The sequence below is a fragment of the Asparagus officinalis genome, chromosome 7, assembly GCF_001876935.1.
Source record: "Asparagus officinalis chromosome 7, Aspof.V1, whole genome shotgun sequence".
Taxonomy (NCBI): Eukaryota; Viridiplantae; Streptophyta; class Magnoliopsida; order Asparagales; family Asparagaceae; genus Asparagus; species Asparagus officinalis.
The window spans coordinates 143860765-143877391 of NC_033800.1; the positions used below are offsets into that span (position 1 = coordinate 143860765).

The 16627-nt window shown below is 36.8% G+C and overlaps 2 protein-coding genes across 2 annotated transcripts; both read left to right on the plus strand.

Moving 5' to 3' along the window:
- Positions 452-11101, plus strand: LOC109847893 (threonine dehydratase biosynthetic, chloroplastic-like). The gene is made up of 10 exons (XM_020417123.1): positions 452-621; positions 2188-2806; positions 3088-3267; positions 3353-3622; positions 6878-7084; positions 8412-8660; positions 8971-9044; positions 9123-9240; positions 9812-9946; positions 10675-11101. The coding sequence occupies exons 1-10, from the start codon at positions 452-454 to the stop codon at positions 10813-10815; spliced, it is 2163 nt and encodes a 720-aa protein (XP_020272712.1). The 3' UTR covers positions 10816-11101.
- Positions 12920-16328, plus strand: LOC109850177 (GDSL esterase/lipase At5g03810-like). Its single transcript, XM_020420122.1, has 5 exons — positions 12920-13390; positions 13999-14129; positions 14215-14454; positions 15104-15359; positions 16046-16328. Exons 1-5 carry the CDS (start codon positions 13156-13158, stop codon positions 16237-16239), a joined length of 1056 nt encoding a protein of 351 aa, XP_020275711.1. The 5' UTR covers positions 12920-13155; the 3' UTR covers positions 16240-16328.

Below are 16627 nucleotides of genomic sequence, written 5' to 3' on the forward strand. Positions count from 1 at the left end.
TCACCGGTATTGCTTGCAGCATATAAGAGAGAATTTTAAGAAAACACGAAGAGGTCAATTTACAATCTATTGTGGCAAGCGGGGTGTGCAGCCGACACACTGGTATATGAGCATTGTAGGGAGAAAATTAAGTGCTTATTAGTTGAAGCACACAATTGGATTGAATAGAACTTGAAGCCGCAATACGAAGATCGATTGACATTATGTAAAGATGGTGGAGTGCGCTATTGTATGATGACAACTTATTGCTTTTGGTTGCTTATATATATAATTATATCTTTTTATATGATTGCAGATAGACTCTATGGATGAGATAGATACGATTACAAATGAAGGCATAACTACCGCCATAGGAGATTCAATACATGTATTGGTATTGCAGTAGATAGTGGGGAGGATTCGTAAAGCTCTTCATTGAACTCACGAGGATCGGCATAATGGTCGCAAGCAAATGGCGCATGAGGAGAGGGTATATGCACGCCGACAAAGACAAGGTGAATCTTGCTCGCACGACAATAAAACTGGTCCATCACAGCAAGCTGGTCCGTTATGCCCCACGCAAAACCGGAGAGCGAGCAAGTACAAGCTCAAATCGAAGGAGGATGCCGATGATCGGAGCGGGTACAAAGAGGGAGACAACGGGGGAAGGACGGACTTTTAGGTTGCATGTGATTGTTTATTAGTTTTTTTGTTTAGACTATATTTTTCATAAAATAGACTTGATATATTTGGATTTGTTTGGACTATTTTGTCTTATGGATATGTATATGACATAACTATTGTGTCGTGATGTTGTGAATTCATTAAATATGTTTTTATCCAATGTTTATTTCTTAAAATTTATAACTATATAAATATTATATTGTATAACAATTGTATGAAGTGGATATTATATTTTTGTAGCCCAAATATGTCTGCCAAGCAATGTATATGAAATGATATAATATGTGCATGTTTTGTGCACATTTGTGGTGTGCCCAGTAAATCCACGGGACTACTAGTCTTATAGATTTGCTTGGTGACATCGCCCAGGTCTCTACTTAACATAGAGACTAGTAGTCCAGTGTGTTTTGTTTGGGAGTTCAGAAAACGCACGGGACTATTCCCCACTGGACTAATAGTCCCGTGGGTTTTCTAAGCTCAGATTAGTGAAAAATTACTGGTCACTAAATATACGGGGCTACTAATCTCGTATGTTCCATCTCTGCGAAACCGACCTCTTTTTGGTACCTAGTCCCATGGGTTTTCTAAGCTCAGATTAGTGGAAAATTACTGGTCACCAAACATACGAGACTACTAAACCGACCTCTTTTTGGCACCGATTTTGCTAAATAATTAACAAAACGATCGGTTTTGCCAATTATTTAGCAAAAAAAACCTCTTTTGGGAAAAAAAAAACACCGACTTGCCAGCGGTTTGGAAATGCCTTAATACTGTAAGTTCAACACTTTAATTTGTTCTCGTCGTTTTTCTCAATGGTTGTAAAAGTTGACGTTACATCAATTTTGGTTGTACGAAAATATGAAGGGGTAATTGCATATAGAATCCTACGGTATGGTATTTGTGCCTCGTGGCACTTACTATACTTCAAATCTGTAATGTGTAATAGAGTGAATTACATTAAACCCCAAAAACGTTTAGCATCTCGGAGTAAACCCCGTTAACTTTCAAAACAGCACTAAACCACCAATAACTTTTGCAAGAAACCCCCCGAATATATTTTAGCGTAAATTATACTAAACTCTCAATAACTTTCAAAATGTCTTTTCATATTGTTTTGTCGACTACTAATGAACATTAGTAGGTGTCACACGGAAAGTAGCATGAGCCTAACTCTTTCTGCAGAGCATGTTTCACGTTCACAAATCCAAAATTAGAATACTATTACATCACTGTTCAATATCACTGTACCTTACCAACGTCCTAATAGGGCTTTCGCATAAATACCTCCTAATCGTTCCTATTTGTAAATAAATCCATTATCTCCGTCGGTAATTTGATAGTGTTAGAATCGGAGGTTTACCATATGTGTAACTTTATTCCCTCCGTCGTTAAATTTGACATGCTTCAGAAAATCAAAGTTTTGTTCACGTGTCAGCGACAGTGCAAGGTTTAACATATTTTTAGGGAGACAGTTTAGGAGAACCTAGGGACAAATAAAGATTATCTTGGAGGGTACATTTGCAGAAAACCCAATCTTTATATTAATATAAAAACCCAAACCCACGACTTCCTTCTGACAAAAACTCCCCACTTCCATCTCCCCTCCACAAATGGAATTGAACACTACCCTCGTCCCCTCTCGCTCTTCCCTCCACCTCCCCTCACCGTCGCCCGCCGCGGACCGCTCGCCCCCCTCACTTCCTCCCCTCGCCCCTCACGGTCTCGCGCGTTCCCGCCGGCGAAGATCCTCCCTCTGCTCGCCGGCGTCGCCGCCTCCTCCTCATCTTCATCAGCAACAATCTCCTCGATCGTAGAGTCGAACGGCACCGCTTCTCCCTCTCCTCCTCCTCCTCCTTCCTCGACTCCATTGGTTAGGGTTTCGTCGGATTCTTTGCAGTACGAGAGCGGGTACCTCGGCGGGATCTCGGAGAAGACTCCGCCCTCGGATGACGGCGAAGGAGGCGGCGACGGAGTGCGATTGACGAAGTATCTGACGAGCATATTGTCTTCTAGAGTGTACGATGTGGCGGCGGAGTCGGATGGATCGGAGTGTTTCCGCTCAGAAGGTGTAGCTGTGGGTGATGAGCAGCTGTCGGAGAGGCTCGGGGTTAATCTCTGGCTCAAGAGGGAGGACTTGCAGCCAGTTTGTTCCCTAACCCACATTCTCTAATTCACTTGTTTCTCACCGCAAAGTCCCAATCTTTTTTCCCTGAACTTTTTGTTTTAAAGGCTAGAAATTTATTTGTTTTATAGCGAATTTTGTTCTTAGTTTGATGTGCAATTAAGACAATTGATGCCATTTGCATTGAGCTATCCGAGCAATTTCTTCTTCTTTTTTCCCCTCCTCCTAAAGTTATTCGAATGCATAATCAAAGTTATGTTGTTGGTCAGAGTCACTACTTAAGCATGTACTACAAAGTGTAGGTCTTTTCATTCAAGCTGCGAGGAGCATATAACATGATGGCAAAGCTTTCGGAGGAGCAATTGGAGAGGGGTGTTATCTGCTCATCCGCCGGCAACCATGCCCAAGGAGTAGCCTTGTCAGCTAAAAGACTAGGATGCAACGCTGTTATCGCAATGCCGCTCACTACTCCAGAGATTAAGGTTTCATATTGTTCACTTCAGGTTCAATTTTCTTACCATTATTTGGCTTCAAATGATGAAGTATATGGTTTCTTGGTTTCTTCAGTGGAGATCGGTTGAGAGATTAGGTGCCAAAGTTGTCCTGGTTGGGGATTCTTATGACGAAGCACAGTCATATGCGAAGCTAACAGCAGAGCAGGAGGGTCGAACGTTCATCCCTCCTTTTGATCATCCAGATGTCATCGTGGGCCAAGGGACGATTGGAATGGAGATAGTTCGCCAATTCAAGGCTCCATTACATGCCATTTTTGTGCCTGTTGGAGGTGGTGGATTGGCTGCGGGTATTGCTACTTATGTCAAACAAGTTTGCCCAGAGGTATTTGTGTTCTTGCATAATTTAATTTTGTTTCAAATTGATAACTTTCCTATTGGTTTATCATCCCCATTCTTTTCAAAGCAAGGATATGATATAGGATGAGATAGCTCTAAATGAATGGAAGGATAATATTCATGGAGCTGACCACATAAAATTGGGATAAAGGTGGTTGTTCTTGTTGATCCATTTCAAAGCAGGGTGTTATTCATTTGGGATTATTTGGTAAGGCTAGGATTGTTGTCCAAGAATCCTATATTCTAGGATTCAAATTAAGACTAGGATATTCTGGACTTTTTGGAATGATTTTTAAACTTCTGAATGGATTATTGGGCTCAGTGTTAAATAATTATTAACAAGGATAACTATTCTTTTATTAAAATTTTGTTATTATTTAATTAAGAAACTTTTATGACTATAATTTAAGATTAAATTTTACTATTAATTTGTATATTTCAATATATAAACATTAAATATAATAGAAAATTTTGTCAATCATTAAATATCAATATCAAATTATTAATTATTTAATTATTTTTTATTTAACATATTAAATATTGTTTAATATTACCTATTTGCCATTAGATATTTAAATAAGTATTAAGTATATAAATATGAAATATAAATTGTGATTAAGATTAAGTATATATTTAATATTTGACAAATTATTTTATATATTTAAAATAGAGCTTTGCTACAGGGACCCAAAATATGGGACCAATAAGGAGGACAAGTGAGGTGTCCCCTTCCTATTGGATAATGAGTTGGCCATCATTAATGATGACCAACTCATTATCCAATAGGAGGGGGACACCTTACCTGCCCCCCTTATTGGACCCATATTTTGGGTCCTTGAGGATTTTTTTTTAAAATATGATAAATCATTAACACATTTAATATCAAATATATTAGACTATTAAATATATCATGCTAATTATTTAAGCAACAAATGATCAAATGATGTTAAATATTAAATAGTATTAAATATTAAAGAATTTTATTTTAATTTATTAAATATATTTTAGGAATCTGATTAAAAAGTATTTAAAGCTTAGCATATTTAATGAAAAATATATTAAATAACTAAAAATAACTATTTAAGCTATTTGATATTTAATATCTAACATTTCCTTAGTTAATTTTTAAATATTACTTACATTTAATATTATTTCTTACTAATGTTTAAATAAATATATATGTTCTATATTAATATTAAATATTTAAATATTTTTATATGTTTAAGGTATGATAAATAATAACTGTATTCAATATTTAAAAATAAATATATTAAATATAAAAATTATTAAATAATATTAATTATTAAATAATATTAATTATTAAATATATTTTATTTTATGTAATTAGTGTATTTATTAAAAATAGTTAAAATTGAATATGTTTAATATTTTATTAAATTATTATATAATATTTAATATTAACTAGAAATGTCTTGTAAATATTAATTAGTAGTGTTTTTTTTATGTGGACTCATTAAATGAAAGGGGAGAGAGAAAATCCTCGGTGGAGATCACAATCCTCTAATTTTAACATGATTTTTTTTCTTGGAATTTTATCACTGGAGTGTATAGAGTTGGGTTGGAATTTGGATTTTGAAATTCTAGTCCTAATCACAATCCTAGACAACCAACAACACCATCAAGTTAAAATCCAAATCCTTATCCTAAACCAATAACACCTTAAAGTTAAATACTTGGAGAAGTTCTAATCCAAATAAAAATTAGTTAAATCCTTGGAGAAGTTCTAGTCCAAATAAAAAATCCACCCCCCCCCCCCCCCCCCCCCAAAAAAAAAAAAAAAAGAAAAAAAAGAAGGGAAGTGAACAAGTTTGTTACTGGTTTCTGTATAATGCTAGTTTCTGCTATTTGCTATCTCTATTTGAATATTAATAGGTTCTTTAAGATACAGTAGCTCATCTTTTTGCAGTTTATAAAGTAACATGTTTTTTAAGCTCATGTTTGCTGGGGAGTTGCATATGCCTATGTTGCATGGGTACATGTACCGATATAGGTATGGGTGCCTGCGTAGGACATGACAAATTTATAAAGGTAGGGGTATAGGGACACAACTATATAAATATTTATATACACATGTTATATATTGGAACTAAAAGTTTACATTAGATAAATATTGTTTTCGTTCATTGTTATGAAAATTTAAATCCCTTATTACATTTCTATAATTTTATTTTTCTTTTATTATGTGGACTATAAATTGAAAATTTGCTAGTTTTAGAAATAGACAACCAAATGTCCTTTAAAATCATAGTTCATAACCCAACCTATCTCCAACGGTTTCAAGAAGTGAGTGCGAAGTGTAGGATATATGTTCAGAAAATGTATAACAAATGTTTTAAATTAAAACATGTATGGCACTCAGATATGCAAGGGGTGTCCATGGAGTTTGGGTACAGGTACAGGTACATGTCAGGTAAATGGGTATGACACTCAGATAGAAGTACCCATGTAGCATAAGTAACAACTAATATGTTTATGGGAATAGAACCACAATTCAAGAAAGAGATGAAAAATCCTTGAACAATCACACTTTGCAAGGGTATTTGCTTATTCTTTGGAGAAGGTCCCTGCCCCCTTGTTTACATGACATTCATTGATGATTACTTAAAGTATTCAGTAAACTGATGAATTGAGACAACTACCGATTCTTTGTTTAGACCATCTCAAGTCATACATTTGCTAGATAAAAGAGAAAGAAAAGGTGAAATCACTCTGGTTTTTCTCTTACCTTGACTTACCAATTTGTAAATGTGTAATCTTTACTATTTTAATTCTTGTTAAAGGACTGGAAGATCTTCATTTATGCTCAAGTGAAATTTTATTAACTCGAGCTGGCCTGGTACAGTGCATGCCTCCAGAAACAAACATTCATTAGGCTGATTTGGCATACAATTTCAAATATTAAAAGACATAAAACATTCGTCTGAATTTAAATCATACATAAACTTTTTTTCTTTCATGAAGTCACACCCACAGGCAGGGGTCCTCTATACTTTTCTGTATTTCCTTCTTTCCCCTAATCAAACATATGGAAAGGGAAATGTTGTACGCTTAACTCTAGGTTGCAGATATTCCTAATTATTATATGCCTGATAAAGGCTTTTGGCAGAAGCCGAATGATTGTCACAATACCTACTTGGTGCTCCTTCTTGTAAATATTGCAAGTAATATAGTGCTTTAGGTTATCATAGGCACCTATTTCTTTCTATCACTGTTAATGCAGGTTAAAGTTATCGGGGTTGAACCAGTTGATGCTAACGCTATGGCATTGTCTTTGCATCATGGACAAAGAATCATGCTCGAACAAGTAGGAGGCTTTGCAGATGGTGTAGCTGTAAAAGTAGTTGGTGAAGAAACTTATCGGTTATGTAGGGAGCTAGTAGATGGTGTAGTTCTCGTCAATCGTGATTCTATTTGTGCGTCCATAAAAGTAAGTTATATTGTTCTTCCTTTCACTCCTGTGATAGTACATTTTCGTGCACATATTTGTTTCTTAGACTTTATGCAGCACATATACATCTCTAATCAGCTCATATACAAATTCATAAGAACAAAGTGTCAATAGCGTTGACTCCTAAGCAACTCTATTGAAATTGGCTCCTGAAACTACTAATACTGTTCATATTTTTATACAAACATATGATAGATGAATTAGCGCTAAGTATAATTAATAGTTGATAAGAAATGCAACCAACAATAGAACTTTTCTCGGGTAGGGATTAAAATCTATCATTACACTCCAAAAGCATCTACAATGCAAAGTGTCATATGCTTGGAAGCATGTCTAAAGTTGGACTTAGCTATTTCCCTCATATTTGCATGTTTATTAAGTTGGCTTCATGGTATGACATCTAATATCTCCAAATTAGTTGAAGTATCTAACATTGTTCACATAAGCTTTTCACTAAGTGTGATACCACCACTCCTCCAAGCAAGATTTGGACGAGAATGTTATGTTTTGCTTTATTCAGCAAGCTGTTTTATGCAAATCTTTGCACTATTGTTGGTAGGAAGTAGGTGAAAAGCGTTTCTATGTTTCACTTCATAGAAGTATCATCACAACCCCAACTTTATGGATATATCAAGTCTAATTACACTTTATGGATGGATCATCTTAATGCAAATCTATGTGCGCACACACTACTGACACCGAGTTTTTAGTGAGAACTATTTTGTGTGCAGAAATTTTGATGTGGAACTGTGTAGCTATTCAATTTCACTCCTACTTTGAGTGATTTTGCTGGCCTTCTTTGGGTAAGAGTTAAATTTCTTCTCTCGTTGCCCTCTCTCTTGCAATATGCTCGGAGATTAGTGCAACTCTCTGCAGAAAATTGTCACCTTTGGCCATTTTCTGAATTCTTTTTGAGTCAAGGAGAAATTTGTGAACTTTTCTTGCTGATTGTACTACAAGATTCTTTTTAAGTCTGGGAGAATTGCGTATAAACACCCTGTACTGTCACCAAATTACAGATTGACCACCTGTAGTTCTACTGTTGTGGGTAGACCCCTTGTATTATTGCCCAATTGCGGATAAACGCCCTGAGTGAAATTTTTTTGACTCTTTTTATCCTCAGAAAGTCTATTTGTCAATTTTCTTCTTCTCTGAGGATAAAAGAGTCAAATATTTCCACTTAGCGAGTCTATCTGCAGAAATAGCACTGCATGAGGTCTATCCACAACTGGGGAAATTCTAACATATCTAGTTGAAGTCAATGTTTCTTGTTGATGTGTAAATATCTGAGTCTAATTACACACAGGATATGTTTGAGGAGAAGAGGAGCATTCTTGAACCTGCTGGTGCTCTTGCCCTGGCTGGGGCTGAGGCTTACTGCAAGTACTATGGTTTGAAAGGGGAATCTGTGGTTGCATTAACCACTGGGGCTAACATGAACTTCGATAGATTGAGGTTAGTAACTGAGCTTGCTGATGTTGGTCGGAAACGAGAAGCTGTTCTCGCAACATTTCTATCGAAAGAGCGAGGTAGCTTTAAACAATTCTGTAAACTGGTAGGCCTCAGTTTTTATCCTCTAAGACTCTAAGTTTCTTTTCTTATGGGTTAATTGCGGATAGATCCCTAGTACCATAGCCAAAAGGTCCTATATTGCAGATAAACACCCTGAAAGAGATCTATTGTTACAGATAGACCCCTAATGAGGTCAACAAGTTTTCACTCAGGGGGTCTATCTGCAACAATAGAACTACACGGGTAGTAAGTTCAAGTGGGATATAGTACAGGGGGTCTATTCGCAATTAACCCTTTTCTTATTTGTATCAAAATTTGCTCTTGGATCTCTAAGAATTTGGACAATATGGCAGGTGGGTCCTGTCAATATAACAGAGTTCAAGTACAGACATGACCCTAGCAAAGAAGAAGCCACAGTTCTTTACAGGCAAGAGCCTGCTTGATTGTAAGATGGTTTCTTGTTCATATGCATCTTGTATTAACTTCTTTTTCTTTAATATGTTAGTGTTGGAGTTCATACTGACAGTGAGCTTAAAGCGATGACAAATCGCATGGAACATTCACAGCTACAAACAGTGAATCTGACCAACAATGACTTGGCGAAGGATCATTTAAGACACTTGGTATGGTTTTTTGCCTATGATATATATTTTTCTTCTGTATTGGTTTCTATTTGTTCAGATCTTCAAACTAAGAATACAGCTTTATGTAGGTATTGAATATAAATATTGTGTTTGTTTGAATTTCTTTCCACAAGCCTACACGGAATATCCCTCTCATGGTTTCTCTAAAGGGGACATTCTGCGTATCTGCATTCACTCTCCTAGTTTTAAATCCTTTCTATATTACCAAAATTACCCCTTCATTACTATCATCAATTGATTGATGTTTATGATAAACAAAGCAAACATGTTCATGGGTCTTCATCTTCAATATTCCTAGTAATTACATCCATAGGTTCTGCAAATAGAGGAGGATTTAATGTCCATCCTTTGTGCAAGTATATGATAATAAGGAATGACTATCTCCCTCTAGTCATTCTCACTTGTTTATTTAGTTTTTACCAACTCCGGATGTTTTTCTTAGTACCACTTGTTCTTTTTCACCAATTTGCATTATGCTGGCTAGAGGTAAATACAGAATATTTTTGCCGCTTTGTCTTAAAATATCTGAATTTTTTTGGGTATATAATAGATGGGAGGCCGTGCAAATGTCCAAAACGAACTTCTTTGCCGATTTGTCTTCCCTGAGAAGCCAGGTGCTCTTATGAAATTCTTGGATGCCTTTAGTCCGAGGTGGAATATCAGCCTGTTCCATTACCGGTCACAGGTCTGTCATTCTCTGATCTATTTTCACAGAAATTGTTTTGAAATTAGGTTATAAATTAGACCAAGCAAAGCATTTACACCTACATGCACAATTACTAGCTCGCTGAGATACAAACACAAAAAGATGACAACAATAACAACAACCAAGCCTTTATCCTAAAATTTTGTGGCTCGCTACATGAATCCTATTTTTCCATTTGCTTATGTTTGGGACTATCATCTCCATTAAGTTAACCACAAGATCTCTTAAGCCTACCTTTATTCATCTTTTCTCTGTTAGTTATGACATTACCGCTGATCGTAATTAGTGCATTTAGTGGACTCCATTTGCATGTTTCGAAACAAATTTCAACAAAGTCTTGTTCATTTTATCCTTGATAGAAGCAATCTCTAATCTTGATGCATTCATTTTGTATCCTATCTCTTAGGGTATACCACAAGTTCAATGCAATATTCTCATTTCTGTACACACTTTTCTTTGGCACATGTTTTTAATTGTCCAAAATCTGATTCATTAAGTACTTTTTGGTATTATAGATGTCACAAAATCCATCCTTCAACTTCATAGATATTCTACAGTCACATTGAGCCTCAGAAGTACTCCTTCGATTTGATGAACCATATCATCCACAATCTGTCAAAGACTTGTTTTCAATTGAACATAATTTTATCAGGCTGATTGTTAGCACTATTACCTTCTCCCTCAGTATTAATGATCTCTCTTTACAGGGCGAAATGGGTGCAAATGTGTTGGTAGGCATCCAAGTCCCTGATGAAGAAATGGAAGAATTTCAGAATCAAGCCAAAGATCTTGGCTATGAGTATGCATTTGAGATGAACAATGAGGCATTTAAGCTTTTAATGCATTGACAAAAAAATGCATTAAAAATTCTAAGTCGCTTTTTCTCCGGTTTCAATAATGCCTGTGCCTCATGTTCACTTATGTATTCCTCCTGTAACCTGTTTTTAGAAAAGATTAATTGGAGGATCCTGATTTGTTTATCTAATTCAGGCAGAGCGAAGAGTTATGTAGTATTTAGTACGAATAATGGAGAGCTGTCTCCTTTTGTAGTGTGTATTTGATCGAATCCAATTTTCTCATGTTATATTGTGGGAATTGCTGAAATGAAGTGAAATCATTTTTCTTTCTTTTTCCTTTGGGAAATGTCAGTTTCTAAACTTTATTGGTAGTAAAGAATAATTGACTTATAAGGATGGGAAACTCAAAGTGGGGTGAGAATCAACAATTGAAAGTTGTGTGAGCTTAGCTGTTTCTATCCAGCAACAGATTATTGAGCCACAAAATCAATTTTATGTTCCTATCTTTTTGTAAATAATACATTAATACCTCTACAATTGATTGAGGCTTCCCTCTTATTTTCTTTTTTTAGGTCCCAAGTCTGTATTATTTATTTATTAATTTATTTAGAATGGATTAGGTCTCACATACTTAATCTCGTATCTGCCTCAAATTGTGATTGTTACACAATGATCTAAGGAGAAGGAAGACTAGAGCTAGTAAAGCACTCCTCCAAGTTTCTTGTTGTCACCTTTTATATTTCTTTTTGGTGTTTAATTGGGTAAAAAAACAGTCCACATAAATCAATTACAGCACAAAAAAGTGTAGGACAAAAAAGAGCATGGAAGAAAATTTTCAAGACTGATAAATCAATCGAAAACTCTCTAAGGTGTGAATTTTACCTGATATAAGTGCATCATGGTCCCCAAATTCAAATAATTATGCCCTCAGTTTTTTTCCCCTGTCTCCACTTTACACTTTCCTAAATTTAAAATAAAAATAGAAAGTTGTTTCTACTAATTTCTAACCGTAGGCGGAGTCAACATTTGATTATAATGAATGATTATGCTGGGCACGCGAACTTTGGAGTGATCCAATGTCAACTTGAACCAATAGAAAATATAACGTCATGATATTAAAAAGATCCCTGCTTCAACTGTCGAAAAATGCACAAAATCCAACTAACACAACACATATTTGCTTTCACCTATTAAATTCATGCGCATGTATTAATCAATCTGGTTTCAGACTAATGAATACCAAAGCACTGAAACTTCTTGACGAAGTTAAGAAACTAAATGGCTTAATGAGAGAGTTACTGGAACGAGGACTTTTGTTTCTCTATCATTTGTCAGTCGAAGATGGGTAAACCAGTAACTAACAATAATTAGGTAAGATAAGTAATAACAACTGATTTAAGTAAAAGAAAAATCATTATGTCTCCCAAACGAGAAGGTATCCACGGTTCATGGCATTTAACGTGTATCAAATATCCATGCACGGATCCCCAAGTTTAATGATCCAAAAGTTGACATTTTTTTAATGCGCATTTAACACCATGAAACGCGAGCCGCTTGATACTTAACAAGTACGTAATTTGAGGCTTAACACTTGTTAAGAATAAGATATCAAATTTGTATTTTAAAAAAAATACCAAAGTTCGGCAAACACTTGTCAAGACTAATGAATACCAAAACATTGCAGTAAGGTGACCATTATAGGTGACGATATTAATGAGAATGGACCAATAATCTCTCATGAGCCAGTTGTTATTCATGAAGTTCATCAAGAGTGGAGATGCAAAACATGCATCAAGCAAGAGTGGAGATGCACAACATGCACGGAAAGAACTTCTCTTTTTTGGAAAGGAAAGAGGCTTTTTGAAGGCTTGGGCCTCCACCCACAACTAATTATTGCACCTGTAAATCTTTAATCATTTGCCTTTTGCACCCAACAATTCTTTGAAGACTAAAGTGCCCCATTGTCTAGTATTCAGTAAAGTAAATCCAGTTCATTGTACTAATAGTGCATAAAAAGACTGTTCATTCTTGAATTAGTGCAATGTGATCCAAAAGAAAAAAAGTATGCAGGAGCTCGATCCATAGCTTAACACCACGCCAAAGATGATATCAGCCATCAGATCACTAGACTTAGGGATCCATGCATTGATCACGGATCGATATCATTTTAATGCATCATTAGTGCAATGGACCTGGGCTACTCAATGCTCTTCTCAACGCAATGACTATTTTCGTGATACACCATTAACAGAATAATTGCACCACTTACTCTCATGCATTAAGAAATCCCTCACTCCCACCACTAATGCCCACATAACATCACTCATCTAGACCTGTCTCCCACTACTAACTCCCTCGATCATCTTCTTCTCCCACTTTCACTTAGGAACCATGACGCTGTCAATGGTAGTTGCTCAAGTATTTCTACTAGGACTTGTAGGAGTTTTAGAAGGTCAAAGCCTTGTTCCTGCGGTTTTCTTCTTTGGTGACTCCATCTTCGATGCCGGCAACAACAACCACCTCCCTACTCTTGTTAAGGCCAACTTCCCTCCATATGGCAGGGATTTCATCAACCACTCCGCAACTGGAAGGTTCTGCAACGGAAAGCTGGCAATTGACTTCATTGGTAAATGATAAAAGTTTATAAGGGTTAATGTATTCATGATAGGCCTCCTGTACTATCGTCCGATTGTGGATGGATCTCTTGTAGTCCCATTGTTACAAATAGACCCCCTGATTGAAATTTCTCTGACTCGTTTACGCTCAGAGAAAGATATAATTGTTTTCGGCAAATAGACCTCATGAGGGCGAACGAGTCAAAAAATTTCAATCGGGGGTTCTATCTGCAATTGGAAGATAGTACAGGGGTCTATCCGCGATTGAACCAAGTTTTTATTAACGCTTACACATTGATCCAAAGACGTTTGATCTGTTGTATGTCCGTGTCTCACTTTGTGTCATGATACACACTGCTCACACCCTCGTAGCACTTTGGAGATCAAGGAGTTTAAGTGCTAATAAAAAGTTTAATAAATCTAACCCCTAATTAAAAAAAGAGAGAAAGTTGTTTTTTGACAAATAGATGTCCTTAGAGTTTTTAAATAAATAAAACATTCGCTCAGGGGGGATCTATCTTGAACAATAGCACTGCTGGGGTCTTTCGCATGGGGGTCTGCCTGCAATTAACCCTTGTCGTAGCTCATTTTTATGTCTTTTGTTCACTTGTGTATTCAGTTGAGATCCTTGGATTCGATGCATACCCACAAGCATACCTCAGCAAACATGCAACTGGAGACAACCTGCTCACGGGAGCCAACTTCGCTTCTGCAGCTTCTGGGTACCTGGACGCAACAGCAGCCTTATATGTGGGTGGTTTCAGCACCCTGCGTCTCTGATACTAGCCATTTTTCTTAAGCTGATGTGGGATTTTTGTGATCATGGATGTTACAGAAATCGATTTCATTGACGCAACAGTTGCGATACTACAAGGAATACCAGTCCAAGCTGAAGATAGTAGCACAGAGTGCAAGTGCCAACGTGACGAATATCATTTCAGGCTCCCTTTACATTATCAGCGCTGGGAACAGTGATTATTTGCAGAACTATTACATCAATCCTCTCGTCTCCTTAGCGTTCACCCCAGATCAGTTTGCTGACTTGCTAGTTCAATCCTGCACAACTTTTGTTCAGGTCTTGTTATTATAACTTCTAGTGCATTGAATGTTAGCAGAGGTAGATAGATAGCCCAATACAAATAACAAGCTCTGAGCAATACAATTAACAAACTCTTAAGCCCTCGTCTAAGCTCATATCATTAATGGTGCACAAAAGGAATTCGAAAGATAGAGACCCATGAACCCTGATTGCAATTCACAGGGAGGAATCTCTCTTGTATCTCGTTGTGCCAATATAGCATGAGATTTGTAGCATAGTTCATGTGTCTCGCAAAAACGTGAAAGAATCTTAATTTTTTAAGGACATCAGCCATATGCTTCTCAGACTGTAAACAAAGGTTAGTTACGAATAGACCTCATGTACTATCGCCTAATTATGTATAAACCCTGTGCAGTTCTACTTTTGCAAATAAACCCCATGTACTATAGGTAAATTGTGAAATTTTTTTGACTCTTTTACTCTCAGGAGGTCTATTTGTCAAGAACAATTCTCTTTCTCTGAGGATAAAAGAGTCAAAAAAATTCGCTCGGTGGGTCTATCTGCAAGAATAGAACTACACAGGCTCTCTCTGCAACTTGGTGATAGTGCAGGCAGTCTAGTCGTGATTAGGTAATGAATCAACAAAAAAAAATAAAATCTAATAGATCCATATTGCATTTCTCAGGACTTGTACAGGTTAGGAGCAAGGAGAATTGGGGTGACATCGCTGCCACCATTGGGTTGTCTACCTGCAGCCATAACAATCTACGGTTTTGGGAGCAATGACTGTGTTTCTCGTCTTAACAATGATTCTCTCAACTTCAACAAGAAGCTAGAAGCAGCTGGGGAAGCCCTGAAGAAGGCACATCCTGACCTTAAGTTGGTTGTCTTCGACATATACAACCCTCTACTTGACCTCATCAAAAACCCCGGCAACAATGGTATATGCTTTGCACATATAAAGCTCATACTATGTAGTCTTTTGGTTTGCTATACTATAATACACTAGGATTAATTGCGGTAGACTCCTCCGCTATCGACCAATTGTGGATAAGGAGTGGATAGGCCCCCTGTTTAATTGCTCAAGTGTGGATAGACACCCTTTTTTTGGGGGGAATCTTAAAAGAATTAAAAAAAGATCACTCACGGGGGTCCATCCGCACCAATAGAACTACAAGAGGTCTGTTTGCAATTGGGCTAAAGTCCAGGGTGTCTATCTGCAATTAACCCGTTGCAATATAAGTGTCAGCAGCATCCAACTGCAGTTACTGCAACTACTGCTTTATGCCACTGTAGTTCCTACTGTTTGAGTCCAGTTGCAGTCACAGGTGTTTTTGAGGTGTTATATTTTGTTTTTTGTACTGGGACTAGTTGCGATTTAAATTGCAACATAATTCCCGTTTGAGCTCACAAAGGTTGCAACTACAAATTGCACCGGAAACTGCGCAAGTCATTGACTGTAATTGCATTTATTCTATTGGCAGTCAAACGTACTACTGCCACTGGTCCAAAATGTGCCAATTAAATGCAAATGCATTTGCAACCTCTGCAGTTATAGTGAATTAAACCGTCTTTATACGAACGCAAGAAAATGCTAATGAAGTTGTCATGCTACTTGATGAAACAGGATTCTTTGAATCGAGGAGGGCATGTTGCGGGACAGGGACAATCGAGACATCCATTTTGTGCAACGAGATAACGCCAGGGACGTGCGCCAACGCCACAGGCTATGTCTTTTGGGACAGTTTCCATCCTTCAGAGGCTGCAAACGAAGTTCTCTTCGAATCACTCTTTCTGCAAGGGATTAGTCTAGTTTTTTAGACTACTACTATTTTCTTCCACAATATCTATGAGCAAAGTTATCCATGGTGAACTCTATCATTGAATAAGAGTGATTCAAGTTCAGCAGAGCATCCTGATTATTCATCTAATTCAGGTGACATAGTGTTCAGTGTGAATGAAGGAGAGCCGTCTCCTTTCGCAGCGTGTATATTGATCGAATCCAGTTTTCTCATTGCGTACTGTGGCAATTCATGTTCCTATTCACTTAAATAGTTCCTGTAAAAATAGTTCATGAATATATCATGATAAGTAGATCAATCAAGAACTATTGACTGGAAATTCTAGTCTGATACTCTCAAGTCCTCCATGGTCCCTTTTAGGAAATAAGCAGAATCCAACATCAAGATCACGTAGAAACAAAGCAACA